General features: G+C 38.1%; 1 protein-coding gene across 1 annotated transcript in view; it reads right to left on the reverse strand.

Annotated features, from left to right (window-relative positions):
* SNX7 (sorting nexin 7) overlaps nt 1–26,978 on the reverse strand; it is an 88,021-nt gene that overhangs the window by 46,134 nt on the left and 14,909 nt on the right. Inside the window, exons 2-7 of the mRNA XM_084755765.1 lie at nt 21,924–22,106; nt 14,988–15,098; nt 13,756–13,920; nt 10,659–10,857; nt 6,691–6,890; nt 3,561–3,647 (exon numbers count right to left, since the gene is read on the reverse strand). Of these exons, the coding sequence (XP_084611891.1) occupies nt 3,561–3,647; nt 6,691–6,890; nt 10,659–10,857; nt 13,756–13,920; nt 14,988–15,098; nt 21,924–22,106 (945 nt within the window). The remainder of the gene's footprint in view (nt 1–3,560; nt 3,648–6,690; nt 6,891–10,658; nt 10,858–13,755; nt 13,921–14,987; nt 15,099–21,923; nt 22,107–26,978) is intronic.

A 26,978-nucleotide genomic window follows, 5' to 3' on the forward strand; every position in this document is an offset into this window, starting at 1 on the left:
CTTTGTATAATTCACTACTGGTGGTATCCTCTTTGATGCTGGTGGCTCCCTAGAGCCTCCCCTGTCCTAATTATACCACCTTCAATAACATCCATTTTGCATAAAGTATTTCTCTGCATGGCAATAAACAATGTATCTGTCATTACTCAGGACCTGACACAAGGGTCTCTTTTCTACAGATTCAAAGTAACAGCAACTAGCAACTACTGTGTGTGTGCTATAATATAAGTGGTTTACTAGCATCTTATCATTCACTGTTCAAACAAACCAATTACAAAGGTGCTAATAATTTCTGCTAATACACATAGTGTAAGGAGAGGCTAAGAGAACTTAGAAAATCTGTTCTATGGCATAGTTATTAAGTAGGTGAGCTAGGATTTGTATGAACGTCTATCTAACTGCAAAGCATAAACAACCAGAAAATTTCAATAAACAGCTGACCTGAATTTGAAATGAGTATTCTGCCTTTAGGAAGCAGAGGTCATTTTGAAACCATCTGTTTGCTGCTTTGAGCTAAGAACTATGAACCGCAACCTCTACAAAGAAGCCACTTCATTATAACCCAAGTGGTAAGTGCAAGAATTCACACCCTGACAGTTTTGATTATATAAAAGCATATGCCTGTGATGGGCATATCTGGGTAATGAGTAAAAGTGGCCATATTGCCATTATTAGCTACCCCCATATATAGTTACAAGTAATGTAAAAAAAGACTAGAGCCTGTTATTTCATACCACCTGGCTCAGTTGAAGGTGACCCATGTATTCATCATGACCTGACCCATGTTACTCTGCAGCTGTCTTTCTACACAGTCATTATTATCCTCTTAATTGTTGAATACTTTGTAGCAGCTTCATTTCACCATTGCAGGAGCTTATCATTAGAAGTTGCTTACTGTTGCTTATTGGTTTTGCACATCATGTCCCATGCGATGTGGGTTTGATAAAGCCTCCAAAGGCAGCCTCAGGAGGTCTCCATAGGAATGGCCTCAAGGTTGTCTCCAAAGTGGTCTTGTCTCAGTTGCCATGGTAAACAACCAGGCAGATTGCTATATTCAGTTCTCTGCCAGGGTCGCCATGGTGACTGCAAAGACCTGCTCCTTAGAAGGACCTCGCAAGGGCAGGTTTCCATGGTGACACCCATCCTGCATATTTCCAAGCAACATCTTTTTGGTTGTTCAGTGACCAGTCATGGCAGATTCCTTTGTGGGTGATGCTGGAAGGTTACTAACAATGCATTATGGAATACAGGGATTTTCATTTGTATAAAACACGTGACTGTGGTGGGCATATCTATGTGATGAGTGCAAGGGCATGCAAACACATTGTTTGAAAACGTAAATGGAGAATTTTAAAAATCATTGAACAAATATTTGTGAAGTATAAAGCAGATATGTTTGATGAGTAATAAAATAAAAAACTAAAAGTTTAAAGCCTGTCATGAATATACATTAATTTAAAGAAACTTGCAATTCTTGTGTTAAACATGACTGCTTCAAACCTTATTTTCAAATGTTACAAGGTATAATGAAATAATTAAATTAAATTTTTTCCTCAATGTTATAACAATGATGAGAATATTAAATAGAGTAGGCATCAAATACGCACAAAACACAAACACACGCACACACAAATGTGCACACATTCACACACATACATGCACATAAATAAATAAATAAACAAATTTAAATTAAAAACATAAAATGTAATATAGGAGGGGAGACTATCCTGAACAAATGCTGCCATTATAAATTATGTTATTACTCTCTAGAAATTTTAAAGTCTCCAGTGTTTACTGAAGCAGAAAATTTTGCCTAACCACTACTCTTAATTATTGTTAAAATAATTTATAATTTACAAAATATAAAATAAAATCTAATGTTTAAATGATGTAATTAAATTTCTGCATATATATCCACTCTTAAAATTTCTGCATATATATCCACTCTTTATCTTTCTAGCAGACTTTAAAATGATCAACACATACAAGCCTGCATAAAGAAGGCTAATGTCTTCTTTTATCTTCATTGTTATGTAAAGAAAAATCTGAGTCCTCTTTTGATCACTAAGCTCCTCCAGGCACATTTGTCATTATCCTTCTTTGTGGATTCTTTTCTCCAGCTTTGTCCATCACAGCCCAACACTCTCTGCTCATATTCCACTCAGACAACAGAGTTTCAGTTTGGAAAATAATGTACAACTATTTCCTATGATAGAATTTCACGATTCTATTATAGAAAATTCTACATTTTTCTATAATACAGAATTTCAGTTTGTGAAATTATATAGAATTAAGAAACATGAGTAAAGTTCCCAGTCAGATTTGTACGAAGTACCAATGTTTTTCACAAAGCCAAGCATGTAGTGACCACTTGATTTTAGCCTTCAGCAAGTTCCTTGTGGATCAGAGCGGTCATCGTGTTTTCTATTCTTTCATTAAATATCTATGAGTGGCTAACATAGCCCACACATGCAGTGCAGGCTGGGAAAACTCTCTGAGCAAGTCACTGATTCCTGTGTTTCAAGTCTTCAGACTACGCACAGGGAGAGTTGGGGAGGAGGCAAAGTGGGGCTGGGCGCTGGGAAGGATGAAGGAGAGTTTGAAGAAATTAGGAAATAAAATCTTATGTTATAAAGTGACTAATGGAAGAAGGAATCAAATCCACTACCAGGTCAACTTGAGGGGGCCACAATACGACAGTTTCACAGGCTTCGAGGATTCCCTCACCACAACTTGGTCATATGTACTCAATAGCTAATCCATGACGTCCAGTGTAACTTAATGTGGCTAAGTCAGCCCCTCCCTGTTTTCACTGTGAAGTTGTGTGGACTGTGACAGATAAGGGCATCCCCTCCAGCGGGACTGTGTTTCAGCAGCAATTAAACTTAGGCAAACTTTCTCCTCCAAGACTTCCTCATTTGTAAAAGGACAAACAGTAACTCTACACTGGTAAAGCTTTGCTGAAATATGAAAATACAACAAAATATAAATACTGAAATATTGTGAGCACAACGATGCCATGCCAGAAATTCCATTACTTTAGAATACACCAGGAAAAATAAAAGGGCAGTGGTACAAGAAAAAAAAAAACCCAATGGACAAGCTGGAGAATTAATGATGTTTCCCCATAATGGCAAAATGTAAGAATTCATCAAACTGTCCCATTTCATGACTGAAATCTCCCATATTTTAAAGGGAGGGATTAAACTTTTAAAAAGTATTTTATTGCAGGATACTTGCCAAGCATGAATGTTTTCAGTGAGTACTAACCTAGAAAGACATCAAATACTTTTCTATACTGACTCCAAACTGGGTGTTTTCTTAGATAACATCAGATTCATGTTTGCTTACATCTCAAGTCAATACAAGTCACAAAGGCAGAGAAACACGACTGGTAAGCTTGAAGACTTAAAGAATAGTATATTAGGGGTTTCTGGAAGAACTTTGGGTATTATTTGTTGAATACTGAAAAGCAACCCCTCAACGAACGCTACAATGTTAGTGTGCTCTTTTTAGACAATGACTTCTAAATGATTCTATTAGCAAACTTAAAAACATACCAGATCAGCATCAGCTTTTTTGTAGGTCAAAGCTTCAACTTTGGAATCCAGTTCTGTTTGTATTTGGTCTCTTCTTTTCATAACACCCTTCATTTCAAAACAGAAGGATAAGTCAAGTTGGGGTGTGCTCTAATAATCTTTACCCATTACAACTATTTATATTTTAGAATATAAACAGTCACCAGGAATATATTTCTAATGTAATAAGTCATTTGGGATTATAATATTTTTATAGAGTATGTTTCTTTACTCTTTCAAATCTCAATTGTAATCAAGTACTTAAAAATCATCTTTATAAATGTTTTATTAGTTTCTCAATGCACATTTTATCAGTTTAATCATTACATATGTGCTTAATATTTGATGGCGTAGGCTTCAAAGAGAGCAAAGGTTGGAACAAATAAGAAATAAAGGTCAATGAAAGTAACAGAAGCATATGTTCCATCAACCGCTGCTGCACCCAAGAGGTCAGCTCAGTCACTAACCTGGAAATACCTGGAGTCAGAAGGGCATCTCATTTGACCAAAAAAGGACAGCTAATTGAACCAGCAATTAAAGCACAAAATCAGAGTGTTGGGACATAAATTTACTTCATTGTGGCTCAAAATATAAAAATATTCATCCATTAGCCAAGGTTTGGTGACAAACCATGTCTTCTTTGGTTCAGTGGTAGCCTGATCTTATATATCTTCTTGAATATTTGTAACTTCATGTTTCAATGATCTTAAAGTTAAAACACCCTCGAGAATCAAGGGAAATACAGAACCAATCTGTACCTTTATTTCCCTTCCCCTGTCTTTCACATTGCCTTTCCTTAAGCAGGTCAATTTTCTTACAAGACTTACACTTAACATCATAGGCCTGAGCACCTGTCCTTTGTGGTCATGTTTCTTTGGACTTAATGATGTGAACTGTGGGAATATTAAAACTGACTCTGGGTAAACGAACAACTCAGCCATTGACAGAAGAGGCACAGCCTATGAAGAAAAGCTCAACAGATGGGAGCATCTAGAATCAGGGTGCACGGGAGTCAGATAACACGGCTCTGAACCATTTTGATGAGAACTAGGAGGCAGTTGGTTAAAAATGGGTCGAGAGACATATTATTATTAGTCAGGTTTCTCTCCTAGCAGAATTGCCCCACTCTGATTATCTGTAGGCAGTTGAAAGCTATTGGACCTAAGAGGCACACGAGGCCCCATCTGTCTATGAGGATCTAGATGTTAGTAACTTCTAGGGAAGGGAGAGATATTTTTCTCCAATGGTGCTACTGTTGATAAGATGCTCATGTTCCTATATCCACCCCTATTATGGTTTTAAGAAACCCAATAAAATTTAGTGGGTCAAATCAATCATTAATTAATCAATAAACAAGGCATGAAAGTAGAAGTTGAGAAGAAAAAGTATCATCTGGAGTGGAAGGGAGGCAAGAGAGGGCAACGAGAGTGTGAATATGATGAAATTATACACGTGCATGAAGATGCCACAATGAAGTCAATTTTAAATAATTAAAGCAAGCTATATAAAACACAAAAATTATGTAAGAGATTAACATTTTCCATAATCTCAGCAAAAGTAATAGATAATTCAGCTAATTATCACAAATTCTTTACACCATTTATTTTGCATAATGTTAAGATACCTTTTCTTTCCTATAGTTTAAATGATTCATACTATACTTAAATCCCACATACATAAGATCTGCTTCTGTACTGTACTTCACATTCACAAATATATTTTGAATAGAACTATATACTTAATAAGTTAAAATTGCACAATTTTAGTCATTATTTTATTAAGATATCACCACTCATTATTTAACTTACATAAAAATATCTCAATATAATACAGAAGCAAAAGTGTAATATAAAAACTACTGATTATATTGAAAAAATCTCAGTTCACTTCGGAGCTATATAATAAATCTTTCTAGTGGCTATTATGATTTTTCAGAACTTTATTTTGCTTTCATGATTTTCAGTTTGAGTTAACATAGATGGGGGAAATTAATGAGGCGAGGGAAAAGAGACAAGCCATATTTCCCTGAAAAAAAAAAAACTATAAGGAGAAATGAATAATGAGAGACAACCGAGAGAAGTGGCAGAAGCAATATATGGGGAGGAAGAAGACGTCACTGTCACGAAGCATGGAAACTCTGATAAGCAAGGAGTGTTTGTTTATGAAGATTCCCTAGAATCCAGGTAACATCAAAAGTCTAAAAAGTTCACACAAGATCTAATGGACCCTCTCAAATAAAACCTAAACATGAGAAACAAGAGCAATTCCTTATGTTTAACTGGTTATACCACCTTTTCTAACTAATATAGAAAAATTATTTTTAATGATTTCCTAGAAATCAAGGTTGTATCAGAAATCAGTCATGACTCTGATTATAAACAGAAGGGGAAATGTCAGAATCTATGCTTATATTCCCCCAATGTTATCCTCTACCACACCACCCCCCAAAACATCAGATGCCAGGAGGAGCCTGCTTTACTGTACAACACTGAGCACAGGACAACACAGAACAAAAAACACGGGCACTACACAGATCATTACAAAATGCGAGTGTCAGAAAATCTTAAGTTGAACTAATGAAGAAGAATGTAAAATGCATATGCATTACTCTTTTACTTCATCTTTTTTTACATTTTATATTTCACACATGGTATAAGAGAACATTTTAACTTGGAAGATTTCTTTTCAGAAACAGCTGGAAGGCACAGAACATATCGAGACCCTACTCAATCACTCCCTATATAATGTATACATAATATGCATCAAATATATTTTCATATCATAAATGATACAGGAAAGTAACTCTCAAGGTATCTATAATCAGAAGAAAAGACATGTTTTAAAGTAAAACATTTACACGTTAGAAGACTGGTCCTTAAGTAATTCTTGATCAAGGATGCTTTGGGTTGATGATAATCCTATGAATTGTTGGAATTACTATTGAGTAACCCAGTCTTCTTCTACATGGTCTGCCAGTGTTCATGGATAAAGGTAACAAATATCTCTTGGGCATCTACATGTGAAACATCCAACAGGGACAGGGAAGAGTGGTGGAAACACAGAGACAGAATGAGGTAGGGGATCACAGCGGACTCTTGTTAGAGGGTCTTACCATTAACATTTCACTATACAGCACATACTCATGGACAACAGGGAGTAAATCCTCTGACAGGCCAGTCATGCGCTTCTCTGTGGCCTTACAGCACTGGTCAATGCAGCTGGCGATGCCTTTCAGTGTGTCAACCAGCTCTTCTTCTGAGGCTGACCACAGAACATGAATGGGACCGTATTCTTTCATTTCATCAAAATAATCTGAAAAAAAAAAAAAGAGTGTCTTGGTCAATTTACATTTTTTAAAAGATTTATTTTTTTCTTCTTATTCATTTGGTTGGTTGTGTGAGTGTATGCCATATGTGTTCAGGTTCCCACAGAGAGCAGAAAAGGGTGCTGGGACCCTTGGAGCTAGATTTGCAGGTTGTTGTGAGCCCACGTCCTACAGCAGAGCAGTAATCACTCTTAACTGTTGAGCTATGGATCCAGCCCCCATTAATGTTTTTTAAAACTACTATATCATAGAATGTATGAAAGGACATTGCTTCCTTATCTACAAGTTTTTACCCTTGGATACAAGCAAATGCTTATATTAGCCTTCATTTACTAAGCCAGCCATTCTAGATTGTATGAGTCAGGTTTTGAACTGCTATTAAGACCAAACAAAACTAGCATCCACTTACCATATAACTGCATAGAGATATTGTATCTAAGTGTATCAAAGCCAAGATTCTAAACAAAACGTTTGTCTTCCTTTCTTTTAGCTCTATAAACTCTTCAACAGTGACCTAAGTAAAACCGTAGGCTTTCTTCCTTTTCTCTCAAGGAATCACCATACACACCACAATGTTCCCTGAGCTTCACATTCCATCCACCCAGTATAATTCTCTGAAATCTATTCCACCCCTCCAAGCTACCACTAGCTTATTTTTCCTATCATCAAATGAACTCAAGAAATTAAGTTTCAAAACAACCAAGATAAGGATTATCTTCTGAAGATAAAAGTTCTAAACAAGTTCTTTACTTTCCTGAGTCTAATCTCACCGCCATTAAAGAGCAAAGACACTAAAACAGAAAGGAAACATTTCTACAGCTCTGCTCTCAATATGTATGCACACTGTGCTTACTGTTGTGCAACTAACTATTTGTGCCACAGAGCCGTCTTTAAGTCACACAGCATTCTAATCACACCTACACACAAACATTTAGTAAGCTGCTCTGGATTTCAGTGGATAATATATGTATTAAGTACACTGAGGTCTGAGGCAGGTACAGCTGTAACCTCTCCTTCACTCCGCAGCACAGAGAAAAGCACAGAATTCTGCAGAATAAATTGGGAAGCAGAAACAAAAGGGAACCAAGCAGTTCTTTTTCAGCATGCAGAATGAAAAACATTAAAAGAGAGACTTCTGGATACTGCCCTCTAATGCGTCCTGATGGAGATATGAATAAATGCCCTGCACAGATTAGATTCCAAGTTTCCTAAAGGAATCTCCATTATTTTGAGTGAATTCTTGTCTTCAGCTCTGTTACATAGGCTTCACTTCTTCTTCTTCTTCTTCTTCTTCTTCTTCTTCTTCTTCTTCTTCTTCTTCTTCTTCTTCTTCTTCTTCTTCTTCTTCCTTCTCCTCCCTTCCTCCTCCTCCTCCTTCTCCTCCTCCTCCTCTTTCTTCTTCTTCTTTTGGTTTTTCAAAACAGGGTTTCTCTGTGTAGCCTTGGCTGTCCTGGACTCAGTTTGTAGACTAGTCTGACTCCAGCTTATAGAGATCCACTTGCCTCTGCCTCCCAGAGTGCTGGGATGTCTGGTGTACGCCACTACCTCCAGCCTTTTCTTCTTTTTTAAACTAATGTTTTTCATGCAATATAGTTTGGTCATTTTTCTTCCCTCCCCCAATTTCTCCCATATCCTCCTGATCTAAAATAATGAGAACTCTCCAAATCTGGGCCAGAAGCATTCACTCTGAAAACAAGAGCTCAAATTTAGCAAGCCTGTCAGAATCAATCTTTCTTCACAAGGAGTGAAGTCCATTAAACTACCGCCTTGCCAGTAATCTCAAAGCTTATAGACATCCTTCTGGCTTTTATGTGACAGCAGTTTCTAGAACATGGTTCTGTTTGCTGTCTGGCCTAACAGTTCATCCAGAATCTACCCCACAGAACTGGAATTTAAGTTTAACTAGGTTAACCTAGTTACACTAATTAGCTTCTTGAAAATGGGGAAAATGGTAAACCAGCATGGTGGTGTACACCTAACATCCTAGCATGTGGGAGGCTAGGCAGAGGACATATTGAGACACCGTGCAGAGAGGACAAAAAGGTAAGAAACACAAAAGAAAAAAGAAAAAGAGAAAGAATGAAAGATAGAAAGAGAGAGATAAATATAAAGAGGACCAAACCCAATGTTTAAATTCAATTTAGACACTATAAAGCAAAGACTATACATATAGGAAAATAGTTATTTACTTTTACAATATAATTACTTTTACTTTTACTTGAAGAAAAGTAAATCATTTCCATTTTATATTTCAATTATTTCTTTATTGCTTGTTGTTAATTCTCTGTCTATCTGTCTGTATGTGTACATGTATGTATGTATGTATGTACATACATACACGAAGGTGCTCAGCCATGTGTCTGCACATGGCTAGTGGTTTGTTAGGTGCCTTCTTTGATGGCTTTTTGCCATTGATTTTCAGGCAGGATTTCCCAGTGAGTCTAGAGCTCCCCAATATTTTGGCAAGGCTGACTGGCCAGTGAACCTCTAGAGTCCAGCTGTCCCTTCTCCTCAACTCAGGGTGTTACAGCTGCATGCCTTTGTGGCTAGAATTTATATGACTGCTGGAGATGCAGACTCAGTTTCTCATGCTCCCGCCACAAGCGCTTTCACCACTGAGCCATCTCCTACCTCCAGTCTCTGCTTTTTCCCCTTTAAATACATCTATGTATTTCTATGGGAAGAGGTGTAGCACATGTGCCACAGGCTGGCCGTGGAGGTCAGAGTACAACTTGAAGAAGTCAGTGTCTCCATCAACTACAAGGCTGCTATCTAGAAATTAACAGATAAAGCATCAGTGTGGTAAATTCTTCTGTAAGTGGCTCCTCATCTCCAACACCAACATATATTAGAAAACATGCCAGGTGACACACGCATCTCTTTATAATTTTAAAATTAAAAATTAATCATTAAGAAGTTGTAGTAGAATCATTAATGACTAAAGAGTAGTATGGTTTCCAAAGGCAGATAATAGAAAAGACCTCCATCTCTCCAAATATGCAAGTCTTTATGACATACATGGAAGGACCCAACACATTGTTCTCCCACCTGTCACCACCAGTAAAACACTAGACAATATGAAAAATGCAATTCCTGAAAGGCCAGTCATTAATCTTTGAGACATGGTCTATGATGAAGATTTGATACTAATTTCTTAGGATGAAATTCAAAATGTCAAGCTCAGAGCTGGCATTACCGTCATGTCCTGGTCTACACATAGAAACTATAACAGCTAGAGTTCTGAATAACCATATGGTGACTGACCATAATGACCGAATATTCATCACTAAGGAAAATGCGTGTGTATGTGTGTGGTGTATGTGTGTTTGTGTGAGCAGGTACTCATATATGAGTGTGCAGGAGGTGGGGAGGGTCAGGAGACAATCTTGGGAGCTGTTCCTCAGGAGATGCCCAGGTTGCATTATGAGAAGGGTCCTGAGGCTCACTGATTCAAACAATGAACCTCAGAGAGCTGCCTCTGTCTGGCCAACATCAGGTTTCCAAGCACGTGTCACCATGCCCAGGTTTTGATATGGGTGATGGAAATCAAACTCCAGTCCTGATATCTGAGAGTATTCCAAGCACCTTAAAGATGGAGGCAGTCCTTAAAAAAAAGTTCCAGAAGGTGACTGGGCACGAGCCACTGTTTATAAGTGACATCCCAACAATGTCACTGCCTCACACCACAGCAGCCAAAGTGAAGATGTGAAAGAGACTGAGCATCTGCATGATCAGTCTTTAATAGCTTCCCTTACCTCTTTCCTCCTTGTAAATCCTCTGAGATATTTTATCTATTAAGTTAATTTTCTGGCTAAATGTTTCAATAAAGTTATTCATTTCTGTGAACTCGTCAGGCCGGTTCTTCACTCCTCTCATGGAAGATGCCACTGCCCGGACCGTTTGCCCCATCCTGCTCAGCAAGCCAGGTCCTTGCTTCTTATAGGAAGCCAGTTCCTAGAAAAAGAAAGTGAGTTAAGTGTGGTGAGTCGATCAGCAGCCATCCAAGATGCGGTCAGGAGGAAGACAGAGAAAACAGCACATATCTGTGGGTGTCTTTTAAAGCATTTGGATTTGAAGCATCTCAATTTCTTTTTGGTATCATTCCCCTTCCCCCACTCTGTTGGCTAATACTCCATTTGAAAGCACTCCTGTAAAACATGTGGGCAATCTGCCCTCAGAGCATAAATCCTCAAAGTAAAGCAATGGGATTGGTGGTTAAGGAGATGTGATAAGCAACCGATATTTCTTTTGTTATAGGTTTACTTATATTTTATGTGCATGTGTGTCCCTGCAGGCATGCATGCCCAGCAAACTCATGCAATGCCCTCAGAAGCCAAGAGAGGAAGTGAACGTGAAGTTAGAGGCAGCTGTGAACTTTGCAAGAGTTTCAAGCGCTCTTAAGCACTGAGTCATCTCTCTAGTTCCCTGTCTACAGTTCAGAACAGATCCTCCATATGAACATAATCCAGAGAAGATTCTTAGAGCCTATATTACTGCTGAAAAGAGCGGAAGCCTTAATTAATTTCTCAAGTATAATAGGTGACATTTATTGACAGCTTGATGTGTTCCTGTAGCTGCATGCATAGTCTTACACCCACAACTGACAATAAACCGGTGATAGGTTGTACAATTCTCCTCATTTTACAAAGGGAAGTAGGAGCACAGGTAAGGAGAGTAAATTGTTCAAGGTCTATGAGTAATTAAACAACAGGAGGACGTGGGAGGGGATTACAGCAGTCTGATTTCAGAGGTCTCACAAGACACACTCTGCTTCCTTTAAGTTCTCATTTTAGTTTATAGGCAGATGCAGAGGAAGCTCTTTAATAAGACATGTACCTTGTTGCCATTATTTTATCGGTATGGTTGAATAATGTTTATTATTATGGCAGTATTTTCTAACGCACTAGCAATCAATCAAGACAGAGATACTTGTTATGCTTTTTTAAATAGCCTTAGTTAACCTGGGGCAGGGAAGATATTAATCTCCTAAACTACTTCCCATCGTGGGGCAGGTATGAGAAACCTGCTCCAATCCCATACCATCTGCTTCTAATAGTTTCTATCAAGCTACCTCCCATCCATAAACTCAAAATAGGTGCTAATTATCATCACCTGGGCCATGCCAGTCATGTGATCTCCTTCACCTAACCCTCGGAGCAGCCTTCTTCTCCTCTCCTCTTCTCAGTTCTCTCTTCCTCCAAAGATTCTGCCTGTCTCCCCAAGACCTGGAACTTTATCCATGCCTATCCCATTTGCCCAGCCAAGGTGTGATGGCCTCTTATTGGTCAAACCGGTTAGGCTCTTAGACAAGGTACAGGTGGAACACAGAGACAGCAAGCAGTCACTAGCATCAAAATACACAAGACCAAGCTAGTTATTTCAGAGTTAACATGAGAGAGACAGCTACACACTAGGAGGGGAAAAGGACATATTATAAAAGGATATGCAGCCATGAAAATCATCTCTTGTGGTTAAGCAAGCAACAAGACAGAGCTCATGAGATTCCAAGGAGGACTATAGCATTTGTGGAAACACAGGATTGTTTGGGAGCAAATAAAAGTTGGAGAGCAAAACACATAGGATATTGCTACTTTATACCTGTAAATTGTAATCTAAGTATCTGGTACACATGATATCTGATATATGATGCCTGTGAAAGGGTCATTTGACAACCTCCCCCACCAAAGGAAGTTGTGACCCACAGGTTGAGAACTGCTGTTCTAGAGTCACGTGACAGCTCATGTCACAGAAGCTACAAAGGACTCCCAGATACAGAACCCTGAGTCAAGACCAACAGGAACCACTCTTTGGTCTGGCTTCTACCATTCTGGCAACATCTCAGAGATGTAAATTTTGAGTTTCATTTGTAGTTGTTACTGAACTCCTGTCTCTTATAAACTTAATGTTTCATTGACAAAATAAAACAATATACACAAATTTTCTGCATTTAAAAAGTAAGACTTAAGAATATCTCCTTTTTAGATAACTGAAGGAAAAAAGAGGAGACCATTTTTTATCTAGGCATCCATCTATTCAGTCATGCACTCAATTATCTATCTCTTTAACAACTTAGTAATGACTTCCATCCTTCAAAACACCCTGACCCCATTATTACTCAAAATAATGTCAACAATATATTTAAGAGCTGGGGAGATGACTTGGTGGGTAAGGCACTTGCTGTGTAACCATGATGACCTGTGTTCAAATCCTCAGAATCCATGTAAAGCCAGGTGCAGAGCACTGTGTATCTAATCACAGTATCCTAGAATGAGGTGAGAGGCAGAGACAAGAAGCTGCTTAGGAGCTTCAGGACTAGCTGGCCAAAGATACATCATGACAAACAACAAGGATAGTCAATGTCAGTAAAGACTGACAGCCAAGGTTGTCTTCTGACCTCCAGATATGTGCTCTGGCATGTAGGTACCCACGTAAGAATGGGCGTGTGCATACACATGCACACACACATACCACAAGAACACATATATACACACATACCACACAAACACATACAACCATACTGTACACACATACACACACAGGGAACAACATACTCATGCGTGACAAATGTTGATTACATATGCAAAGAGCATCCCATGAATGAATAAAAGTTAAGAGAAATGAGAATATAATACGTGTATGCGCAGAAGACAGTATATCCCGATCCTGGCTACATGTTGATTTGACACCAGGGCTATCCCTGAAAGAAGCCGCTTCAGCGTTTTCCAAAACAATTCACTAAAACACTTCCAGGACACCATTGCCTAATTGGTAAAGGTGAGAAAGGGGGAGCATGCACTGTGCTGCACACACAGATGCTAAAGGGTCTTATGAATATAAAACAGAGCCATTTACCGAGGCTTGTGCAGTGAGGAAAACCTTGAAATCTTCATTAAATGTCAAAGTTGGGTGATCAGCGATCCTGTTCAGAAACTTATGCAATGCCTTCCTGCGGGTCTCGATGAAGTCATCGTTGAAACGCTCCACCATCCCTTTCACAATAAACTTTTCTGGCAATGGCTGAGACCAAAAATAAATACAAGTATCTGAGAACACATGTACATGACAGCGGAAGAGCTGGGGGATGGAGCTGGATCTGAGAGGCACGGAGGTAAAGATGGATGAGGAGTGGTGGGGAACAGCCAAGCTAAGCACGTATGCGAATGCTCATGGGACCTTTGTTGCTCTCTGTGCCAATTTAAAAAGAAAATAAAATATATACTTAAAGAAAGAAAGTCAAGCCAGAGTGATGGCACACTCCTTTAATCCCAGAACTCTGGGAGGCGGAGGCAGGTGGATCTCTGTGAGTTCAAGGTCAATCTGGTCTACAAAGCAAGTCCAAGATAGCCAAGGCTACAGAGAAACCCTATCTCAGGGAAGAAAAAAAAAAAAAAACCAAACCAAACCAACCAACCAAACAAACAAAACAAACCTGAGGGCCAATGAGATGGCCCAGCATGACCACATGAATTTCACCTCCAGGGTCCACAGGGTGGAAGGAGAAAAATTATTTCCATGAGTTGTCCCCTGACCTTCATACACGTGCTTGTTCACACAGAATAAATAACACTTGATTTATAAGTTGCTTATAACACGGCACACCCAGGGTTGCAAAAAGTTCTGAAGTTTAGTTGAACTCCTCATCATTCATTATAAACGTGTTTTAACAAATCCACAGTTAAGGCTGGGAATACGACTCTTGTTGGATCAGGTTGAAGGCCTGAGTTCAATCTCGGTGGACACACATGGTGGGGAGGGAGATCCCCACCTCCCATTAGTAGTTCTGAGGTCTCCACTTGCATGATAGCACACTTGCGCTACCCCCACAATAAATAAATAGGTATAATACATGTCTTTAAAAAAATATAAAGCTAGTATGGAAAAATAAAACATCATTTCATATTACAATAGTTTAAAAAAAATGAAACTATAGTTAAATTAAAGAGTTTGGAAGTAAATGTTCCTAAGATAAATTTTAGTGGGTGTAAAGGTATGTTCATATTATGTCTTAGACATTCTAAAATACTCAAGAAAGCACAGTTGTTGTATTATAAACAATAACATCAACAATCCCTTTTTGAACTTACTGGAATAATGAGGGTTGGGTGTGCTTCTTCCAGTTTACCCTTCAACCAAAGGAAATCTTGATAACGTCTCCTGACTTCAAATTCACTGGAATCAAATTCCCCACGAGATGTCTGAAAGAAGGACACACACACACACACACACACACACACACACACACACACACACACACACACACACAAACACACACACATAAAATAACAGTCCATACAGTATAAGGCAGAAGACATTTGCTTAATTCTATTTTAGATGCTATGAAAAAAAAAATAGGTCTCTAAGAAAACTTGAGTCCTAATTATTCAGTGTTTGTCAGCCCGTATGTATTTTTTTTCCAGTCATCTATTCATGCAGCAGATGAAATTAAGCGAACTTTCCGGTTTTTCCAGAAAGAAAGCAAACACCACGCTTAAATTTGAAGTCCAAACTGAAAAATCTGTCTTCCAACAGCCATCTGGCTCCCACAGGCTTTCGACTGCGAGCGCTCTGGCGTGGCTTTCTCACTGAGAAAGTGTGCTCTGAATGTAGGTCTCAAACATTCTTCTTTTCTTGACATGATTAGAATTCAGAATTTGAGGAAAGTTCTATTTTTAAAATCTCAAAAATAATCTAAATATAACTGAGAAGACTGTTTTCTTGGAATCTGTTCAAATGAACTGCTTTCACTAAAATTTACTGTTGGTATGTAAAAATTCTAGCTTTTTTTTTTTTTCAGAGTGATTTTTGCCACTTTTTCCAAAAGAATATAATTAATGGCTATTTAATGTGAAAGGATTTTTTTCTGTAATTTCTCAAGGAGTTTTATTTTGAGCTCCACACTTAAACTCCTAAAATTTTCAACAAATACATTAAGCTTTCTCTTCCTAGTAAAACAAAAAAATCTGCCAAGGACATGGGTTCAATACCAACCTCACATCTAAATCTCAGACCAAAATAAAAGTAGCATTTCTCGAATTCATATTCAACACCCATGAGAAAATAACCACTTATACCACTGACTCGCTTAACTGGATTTTTGCATTCTAAAAGTAACGTACATTAATATTAATGTTGAGATTTTACTTCAGGAGTAAAGATGAAATAAAATATTGCAAACATATCCTCCTATCACAGAAAATAGCAACTACCCACACAGGAAAATTAGCTATAAAATTAAGTAGTTTAAGTCATAGGATGGCAGTTTTAATTGTTTAGAAATTGCTAATAAGCTCATGAAACTACATCATCCTTAAAAGTCAGTATTTATAATATATGTAGTACATCTTAACAAGTGTTCCTTTTGTAGGGAGAAACTGGGCATATACCAGATGCAGCAGCCCAAAAGTCTCTGTATTCAGAAAACACTTCAAAAATGTAATTATTTTGTACAACGATACATGATGTGGAAACAGTAAGAATAGAAAATCTAATTCCAGTAAAAAAAAAAAAGTAGAAAGTTTAACAACGTATATACACTGACTGATAAGTGAATGCATGTATGCATACACATCATACTTGCACGTACACACTCAGATTGTGAATCAGTAGCTTTCTATGCAACTGAGCACCAGGAACCACAAACAGATTGATGGACAACACCTAACACAATAGATGGTGTGACTATTAATAACAATAAATGCATTCAAGCAATGGTCAAGGGGAATGTAATTCAGACATATGCGTTCTCAGCCACTGCCAACCCTTTAGTAAACACAAAGCAATCTGTTAAAAAATTCCAGCATGAAGATGCCAAACTATATCAATTAATCAGCCAATTCTGTCCTCATCTCTCTGTCTTTATCACTCTATCACTGGCTGAAAGGAATGTTATATCATATAACAACAACTGAAGAAAATAAAAACCGAGTTCAAGTCTCGGCAGAGTATTCCATTTCTTTCTGGTCAAGGACCTTTTATTCTTCCTGAATTGGATACAAAAATGAATTCAGCTATAGTCGTCTGAGTTCAGATAATGACTAGCTTCCCTAAAGTAGACTTTAGAATCACTACCCCACCTACACCAGTCATATTTGGTCATTCATAGACAAACAGAAGCTTTCAGACTGTAGGAATAACTGGGTTGGATGACAAGATTCCCCAACAGAAATAACACATGTTCTACTTAGTGTGCTTTGAGTATCAATAATGCTTCTGACTAGAATGCAAGCTTCCGTGGGAGTGATATTACAAATGGTGATTATAGTTTCATCTATAACCACAGAGCTCAGGAACTTGACACTGAACACCAATAGGTGCACGTGAAACATAGCCCAACATGCATTTGCTTAACAAACATTGACCTTTGGTCCAGGCTATGGAAGTATTCTAAGCTCAGAAGATTAGCAAAACCATTTCTGAAACAAATGAATCCTAATAATCAATTCATCAGTGAAGGACATTGGCCACTACCCACATACTATCGGGCTCTTGTAGCTTTGTCTTCATGATGGTAGTAGGGAAGAAAAGACCACAGATAATCTTTTAGATTTACTTCCATAAGTCTAAGAGAAAGTCATCCCTATACAGCCAAAGGACAAAGCACTTCATATAACCAGTCACTTCAAAATGTCAGTCTCAATAATAAAGGGCTTTTCTTCATGAGACAGATGCCATGAGCATGGGAGTCCTTGGTGCTCACCCTTATATAGTTGGATAACACTTAAAAGATCCTAAGCTGAAGGTCGCCAGTATGTGCAGGTGACTATATATGTATATGATTAGAGACCTTAGTATGCCTATATCTCAGTATTATAAAAATGAAGCTGGAGCTGGGAATGTATTTCAGTTTGTAATGAGCTTGTCTAGCTAACATGATATTCAGCCCTGAGTAGACCAGGCAGACTGGGGCAGCCCTCAGCCCTCAAGAGGTGGAGGCAAGCTGGTTCTAAGTTCACATCATCCTAACCATCTAGTTATTTCAAGGCCAGCCTGGGCTAGAGATTCTGTCTAAAATAAAACCAAGTTTTCTCAGAGAAGCCATCCACACATGTCCAATGTTTGTAACAACTTTGTATATTTCTTCATAAGACATTAAGTACTCAATCAATTAACATCATTGTACTGCCATCATCATCTAAAACATGAAAGCAGAAATCTCTGGCCATCAGTGTGACCTGATCAGAGATAGATTCTTCATATATAAGACAAGTACTCTGAACAACACTATTAAAAAGAAATTATACAGTAAATGACTACTGAATGATAATAAACAGGGAAATAGTTTTGATAACATAATATACATCTAGTAATGCTTATATATTTATTTATTTAATGTATATTCACATACACATATATGTATATGTGTAGTCTACATTCTAGAAAATAGAAAAGGCCACTTAATTTATAATGATGTGAAAGAGAGTTTGCCACATGCATACACAGACAGGTAAAAATGTAATGTAAAAAAGTATGAAGGTTCATGTTTATGCCTAAATCCAGCTCTGCCAATTACTACACAGTACAACTTGCAAACTTCTTCAGTTTCAGTGTACAATGAAAGAAAATAAGGGAAAGCAACACTACCTAAATTCTTGAATTGTTTTCAGTAATATAGAAAATGCTTAAAATATTGCCCACTCATTGGAGTCAGCATAGATGTCAGCTGGTTCATATGTTCCAGTGTCACTGTTATTAATGAGTGGGAAGAAGAGTCAGAACATTGTTCCTCCGAGTACTCGCCGTTGGTGCCATCTGCATCATACATCCTAATGTAATGTCTTTATTACAACTATAAAAAAAGTTCATTTAGACATGACTTGGGAAGACAGTAAGATGACTCAGTAGGTAAAACCCACCACCAAGCCAGACAACCAGAGTTCAATCCCACTAGCTGTATGGAAAAGGGAGAGAAGCAACGACCTCAAGCTGTCCTAACATCCAGACGTGCTGCAGCACATGCACGCACACTACTGCCCTTACTCTCTTGAAACTCTGAAGTAATTTAAGTGAAGGTAATTCAGCTATGGTAGAAATATAGAAATTTCACTGTATGTGACCGATCAGAATCAGGTCTCCTGGGTATCTCAAAGAAGGTATGTGTGAGAAATGCAAATGATGGGAAAATAACTGTTTCACAGATCCTGTGAAGATGTACAGTCTTAGCAGTAGAAACCCAGGTCTGCTCTGGTCAGTATTCATATACTAGTCTATTCAGCTTTCTACAAAAGTCTTCAAACTTAGTGCTGTGATCTCATTTACATATTAAGAAACAGATTTTTTTTTAAAGAGAGAGATTGATTAAAATGCCCAAGACGCATATCAAGAAATCTCCACTCAATGTGCTGCCTCACTGAAACTCCTCTTGATACCATAAAAATACGAAGACTTTACTCATTCACTTACCAAAATAATTAAATTATCAGTTAAATAGATCTTAAGAATTATATTTCAAATTACTAAAACCTTTCTTGCAGGGCAGAAGAGATGGCTCAGTGGTAGAGTAAACTAGCCACTGGGAAAAATGTCCCTGTTTCTACCACAGACAGGATTCTGCCTAAAAACAGGCAAGCTTGGATGCAGGCAGAGTCAACAGCCGAACTCTGCCAAGACGGGGTAGGCAAGTCCTAAATAGTTCCTTTATCACATGTATGTTTGTCAGATACATTGAGCCAGAAGGCTAAAGATAATGCTCCAATATTATAGAAAAATTTGGGTGACTGTTCAGGCAGTAAACCATCTCTGTCATCTTCTCATTTTGGAAGCTGCTAACCTGCACTCCCTGTATACTCAGATAACTAATTTTATTCCTTCTCAAGTCTCTGATGGGGTTGAAGAATAGTTTAGTTTTACAATTAAGCTTAGTTATTTAGGAGTTAAAATGTTTTTAGGTCTAGATAGATGTTTTAAGTTGATAATGACAAGATGTGATGGAGATTGATTTACATTCAGAAATTTAGACACACCAAGATAGGAAAGATGTTTTCTTCAAGGTTGCCAAATACAAATAGCCAAAACAGTATGAATGTAATATGTATATAATTCCTGATTGCTTCGTGGTTCTTGTTGTAGGTAATTTATTGTATATATGTGTAATAATATAAATGTATATAAAAATACTTAACAAAAATTGTAACAAAACAAAAACACTGACTGCTCTTCCAGAGGACCTGTGTTTAATTGCCAGAACCCACATGGCAGCTACAACTGTCTGTAACTGCAGGGTCCAACACACTCAAACAGACAGACATGCAGACAAAACCAACAATGCACATAAAAATAAAAATAAAAACTTATATTGAAAAATTGATATCCTATGAGCATATACAGAGGGAGGAGGTCCCCCTCAGTCACAGTCATAGGGGAGGGGAGTAAGGGAAAAATGGGAGGGGGGGAGGGAGGAATGGGAGGATACAAGGGATGGGATAACAATTGAGATATAATATGAATAAATTAATAAAATATATCAAAAAGCCCTTTCCTTAAAAAGCTCAGACTCCCTTGGAATAAATACAAACCTACATACACTTTTGTACTTACTAAGAGGTAGAAAGCAGTTATAGACCACTTACTGCACATGGCTAAATGTTTCACATTGATCACTTCACCTAAGTGGATTCTCAGAGCAACACTAGGTTGGATTACAAACTAGCTAGTATCTCAGGTGTTTATCTTTAACAACTATGAGGCATAAAAGGACTGGGGATACATTTTTTGTTTCTTTCTTTCTTTCTTTCTTTCTATCTTTCTTTTTTTTTTTTGTAACAACTTGATAATTTATATTCCTTAAGGGTTCCTTTGAAAGAACAGGAAAGCTGGGAGGCACTGAGCAGCTAGAGAAGCCTTCTTAGGGAGCTGATATCTTAGGTCTTGAAATATAAATAGTATTCTTTCCATCTAAGGAGGTGGAGACTTCAGACAGATGGCATACTCAGACTCATGAGACCAAGAGGCACCTGTAACATTTACAGTGTAGAAGCTCTGCCAGAGCAGAGCAGAGCAGGGCTTGGGGATAATAGAGGTAAGTCTCCTATGCAGAGCTGTCCTTGGACTGAGCTCATGATACATGGCTCATGGGGCTGCGTTTTGTACTGGAAGAAATGAGAGTCGATATATATACATTCAGGAACCACAGTGGGCCATAGTGTGGAAACTGTGCTGAAAGGTGAGATTACTGAGGTATGATCCTGAAACCTCTCAGCTAAAAGCAATGTTCTCAAACACTGGAGAGCCACACTGGTAATGGGTAGGCCTGCCTTAAGAAGATTTTTAGCTTGCAAAGAGAAATCATAAATTACTCTTATACAAAGGACTTAATGAAACACACTATACATATTTAGTTTTGCTTTATCTCACATTCACTTTCTTTGTGTAAAGGATGACAGGCTTGGCTTTCCAATCAATTTCTCTTTGCATTGTTGTGCAAGCATTCCACATGCAAGCCACATGAGGCAGTTTGCTTCTATCCGAGAAACAAACAGTATTACACTTTGTAACCCTCAGAAAAATTATCAGGATAAAATGTAATGTGTCCTGTTTTTATTGACTTGATCTCTGTATTAGGAAGCCAAACTCTTCCTTTCCAAAGGCATTAATCTACTTATTTACTCATCTGGGGTGTTGCTTTTGAGACAGTGGCTCATGAAGCCCAGGCTGTCCTTGAACTCTCTGATTGGCCAGGATGGTCTCAACCTAGAGCTTTTCCCATCTCTGCCTCCAACTGCTGGGGTCCCAAGTATGCCCCACCACACCAGGTTACTTATCATTTTTATGATAAAATCCTAAAGCTTCTTATTCCTAGCAGTCCAACTAAAAAAAGAGGCCACTTAATTAAGTCAATTCAAATATCAAATTTCATAGGAACCAAGGAAAGGGCGTGTAAGTTGAAATCTCTTACCTAAAAATGGTTTAATAATAAAAAACAAGGTCAATTCACATCATTCTGCAATACTGGGAAGCATGACCAAGAAGCCCCAGAACCTCAGAGAGCCCAATGACATTCAGGAAAATGCTCGCTCAGCAGTTACCTTAGTTATGATCCTGTAAGTGATGAAAGTTTCAATTGTAGTGACATGGCTCTCTGGTGCATCAACTGTAATGAAGAGATCCTTTAAATCTGGTCCATCCTCAAACTTGATTTGGTTTATCATTGACAAAGGAGATGTTGGCATCATTGGACTGAAGGAGTTCATATCCATCAGTGAGGCATCCTAAGGGACAAAGCACTTAGAAAGTTAACATCAGACACAGGAGACATGGCTCATTCAGGGAGGGGCCTGCTGTATAGCATGAGGATCTGAGTTCATATCCCCAGCGCACACATAAAATTCAGGTGCGGTGGGGTGGCCCACATTTGTAATCCCATGACCAGGGAGGCAGACAGAAGTGATTCCCTGCAGCTCATTGCCAGCCCTCCTCTCTGAACAGATTAATTTCAGGTTCAATGGAAAAACCCAACTCATAAAAATAAGGTAGAAACTTATCAAGGAATACACCTAGCACTGACATCCCGTCTCCACTTGAAAGTACAAACACACACACACACACACACACACACACACCATATTCATTCACACAGACATGTGCATATATGCACACATAACACACACACAGTCATATAAAACTGACTTCAAAAGAAATAGTAACAATTTTTAACTTCTGAGATGCTACCAGTATTAATAAAATATGACAAAAGCAAAAAGCATTTCTGGGCTCATCGTTACTGTGTTTGGTAACTATTTTTATATGGATATTAAATTTTTCTTTTCAATCCATGCTTGCTCAAAAAGTCTACCTTAAAATGATAAAAGAAAAACAGCCATATACTTTCAAGGACTCCTTTGCTTTAAATATTTGCATTATCTCTAAAATATAAGTTGAAATTTACTCCTTAATGAAATAATATTAAGAGACAGGATTGAGTTATGAAAGTACAGTCTTAATAAATAGCTTTGGTAACCCAACAGTGAGGCTGGCGCAGGAGGACTAATTTCTTCTCCACTTTCTGCTTTTCCTGTGTGTGTGTGTGTATGTGTGTGTGTGTGTGTGTGTGTGTGTGTGTGTGTGTGTGTGGTGTGTATGTATACACACACGCAAAACCCCATCATGGAAGCAGAGTGGCCTTACCAAGGCACCAAACCTGTTAGCACCTACCAAACCTGCCAGGCATGATTTGAACTAAACAGTAAAGGGTAAATTCCATGGTTAATTAGGTTAATCAGATACACAAAAATACAGAAACAATAAATTCCCTAAAACAAATGTTGAATGAGATAGATAATTTCTTCCTATACGATAGGCTAAAATAAACTGTACCCAGATAATAGAATATAGTTAAACAATCAAAAGTTAGGCTTGTTATGTTTGCAACACTTATTTTCCTTTTAATGCTATATTCTCTCTCTCTCTCTCTCTCTGTGTGTGTGTGTGTGTGTGTGTATGTGTGTGTGTAGCAGAATATGTGCATGTGAATGGAAGAGGCTGTAGAAGCCTTTAGAAGATGTCAGATCTTCCAGAACTGTGGTGATAGGTGGTTGCATCTCACACAGTGTGGGTGTTGGGAAGAGTAGCTTGAGTCCTCTGTAAGAGTACTAAACACTCCTATCCACTAAGCCCAAGGTAATACTACAAAAAAGTCATAAAACCTGTGCCAAGCTAGATTCCATTGTTTATTATATGCCTGACCAAGGAAAGAAAATGGAAGAAAGAAGGAAGAAAAAGAAATGGATAGGGAATGAACTTAGCAACCATACCCACCCACCCACCCCCACGGAAAAAAAAAGTTAACATAAGATGCTTCAGATGTTGAGGCTTCTCATGTTGTCCCAGTTAGCCCAGATTCATCTAACTTTTGAGGTTGGGGGATTTAGGGAGGAATAGATCTTTAACATTTATTCTTCCCTAACAAAGATGTTCTCAGGTTTATTCTTTCCTGTGTGATTTTTTTTTATTTTCAAAATATTCTAAAAATCAATGTATTTGGTTTTATAATCATAAAATTATATTGATTGCTGGGATCACATTGTATATGCTCATATTCAGAAGCAGAAAAACTCCATGATGGTAAGTTAAGAGGGCTCCCTGGGGCCGTTCAACAAGGGACTTTGAATTACATTTTGTTATTTTATGTTTTTCTCAGCTCATCAAGGTTACATAGCTAAACATAAAATTTTAAAGGATTGTGACAAAAAGGGATAATTGTCTACAATAAAATATGGGATGCTAAGTAACAACCCTAAGAAGGCATTAACAGAATTTAGAGCTTCCAAATAAACATCCCACCAGTACGTGCAAAACCTCTCTCAAAACCCATCCCATATAAATAGTAGTTTTCTAAACGGACAAGTTTTAATTTGGTATGCAAATGTCCTTTAAGTTTCCCTGACACTATACACAACCCTGTGCTCCAGCTTTCTTTGTGCCCACCCACTCTGCTCACCACAACCCACTGCTTTTTACCTACTAAGTAATTTTGACTTCTATTTTCTCTGCTTCAAATGTAGCCTTTTATACAGTGGGAAGGATCTGGCTTGGTTTATGAAGGCTCAGAATTCTGATGCAAGCCGGGGAGTATCATAAAAATATGCTTCTACATCCAGTAAAGGAAGAAAATTACAGGCTGAAAATTTAGCAACATGGATGATTTCAGGAGAAGGATTTAAATTACTACAAATCCCTCAAAGCACATTCTTGAAACCTCAATAAAACCAACTCTCCAACGTGTTTTAGATTTGTTCTCCCCCACAAAAATAAAAGAACGTATGCTGACATTACTAAAAAAATGTACCTTGATACAAATAACTGATGGTATTAGTGTTTGAAAAGATACACAGAAGCAATTAACAACGTGTTTAGCCTTTTGTAGTTGGTGGATTTGGGAAATGTGTCCTTCACATACATTCTTATCTAATACAGAATTCACCTCCACCATCTCTTTCTCCTTCCCTCTCCTTCTTCTCCCTCAATTTAGAAACAGATACATTCTCTTACAATCTTTTAAGCACTAGAGAAACATCTTTAAAAATTTTCCCTGACATGACAGCAGAAGGGAAATGATCTCTATGACAAATCTCTACTTGAATTAAATTTAATACCCTCCCCACTGCCAACTGAATTAAAACACACACACACACACACACACACACACACACACACACACACACACACACACTACCAAGAAAACCAAAATTTGATTATATAATAAAGAAGCCAAACGCACTGCAAAATTCATTGTGTTCTATCTTTGCTCCAAAGCAGCAGTCCACTGTTAGAGAAAACATTTAAGCTACTTCTGAAATGATTCTATAAAATTGGCCAAATTGCCAACAAATTAAATGCAGGTTTACCTGTTGCTATGCCTGGTTCAGTAACTGTTTCTGCTATCAGTTCAATTGTGCCTGCCAATCCCCAAATTCTCCAAACCCATGTTTTGAAAATCTACCACTTAGTACCTTTGAATGTGACTTTATTTGATAAGAGGGGCTTTGTGAGTCTCTATGTGTTCATGCCTGCTCATGTATGTGTGGATGCACTAATATGGGGGTGTAGATATGTTTGAGGAACAATAGGTATAATTTCCTCCAGAGCTCTCAGAGTATATTCCTGTCCCAAGCTCCCTCGCTCTATGCATGTAAGCAAGTCTAGATTTTGTTTTTGTTTTTGTTTGGTTGGTTTTTTGTTGTTTGGTTTGAGTGTTTGTTTGCTTTTTGTAAACATGGGTTTTGGGGGAAATAAACTAAAATCCCTAAACTTTAACATCTGAGCTATCTTTCTACCTTTGGCAGGATCTTTATGGACCTGTTTAAATACGTTCATTTGGCCTAGAGTTCCTACACTGATCTTGTCTGTAGACTTGAGTTCAGAATACCAGTGCCCACACTAGGTAGCTCACAACTGCCTGTAATTCCAGCTCCAGTGGATCCAAAGCCTCTTGCTTCCATGGGAACCCACATCATCACCATGCCACCACCACTCCTGACCCTGTTGTGCAAACAACACCCCACACGCAATGAAAATAGTAAAAACAAATCACTAAAAGTAAAGTAAGTTCATTAAAGTGACACGTGATTTAATATAACTGGCATTCTTGTAAACGGCATGGGGGAAGAAAGACGAGACAGCTATGAATAAGCCCAGGCCAGGAGAATGGCATAGGTCCTTCAGTTACAGCCCAAGAAGAAGCCTTACTCTTGATGTATTGGCCTCCAGATCTGGGAATGCATCATTTTTTAATTGTTGGAACGCCTAGTAGGCCGATCACTTGTTATAGGAGCGCTAGGAAAGTGAAATACAGCGTTTTCACTCTTAGCTTTGTAGATAGTAAATACCCAAGGGTAAAAGGAGGCGTGGAAGGGAGACACTCCATGAAGCTGCTTGCGCCATTGGTTTCCTTTTTTGTAGGTCACACCCAGCTCCAGTTATGATTCCCGCGAGAGGCCTCTGGCTCACTCCTAGTTTCCAAATGCTACAACTGAAATAAATGAAATCCACAACCGAAATTTAAAATCCAGGCGGGATTTTATGAATGTCAGTAACTGAATGTTCAGAAGATAAACACCAAAAGAAATACATTTAAAGGTGAGACGTGACCTCTCCAGGAAGTGTCCTTTCTTAATATCTCTCACTAACAAGCTACTAGGGGATCTCTCATGAATATAACATGAATTGCTCTGATAATGCTAAATCGCATCCGCCATCTGTGCGCAAACAACGATTTTCTTTTTACAAGTAGAAGGGGAAGAGAAATCAGTGTGAGAAGTGTGATAAATCAGAATACTGGCATGAAAAGGCCATGCAAATAAAATTGCTGAGGCACGAGGAACAGGAACACCAAGAGACATCTGGTTTAAAAAAAAAAAAAAGGCAACGTCAAGTGGAAGGAGTTTGAGAAGCTGTTGTAAAGAGGGACACTCATCTTGATAGACCTAAATTTAGGCTTGCCAGCTGTGTTTTGATTTACAAATCCTTCCAATCTGCCTGCTTATAATAATAATAATAAAAATAAATGAGAGGGGCCCAGGAAGAGTGCTGAAGACACGATTGGAGGAAACGCTACCACTGCCGTTTTCTATAACAGAGCACAC

The sequence above is a fragment of the Acomys minous genome (assembly GCF_964271855.1).
Source record: "Acomys minous genome assembly, chromosome: 14".
NCBI lineage: Eukaryota > Metazoa > Chordata > Mammalia > Rodentia > Muridae > Acomys > Acomys minous.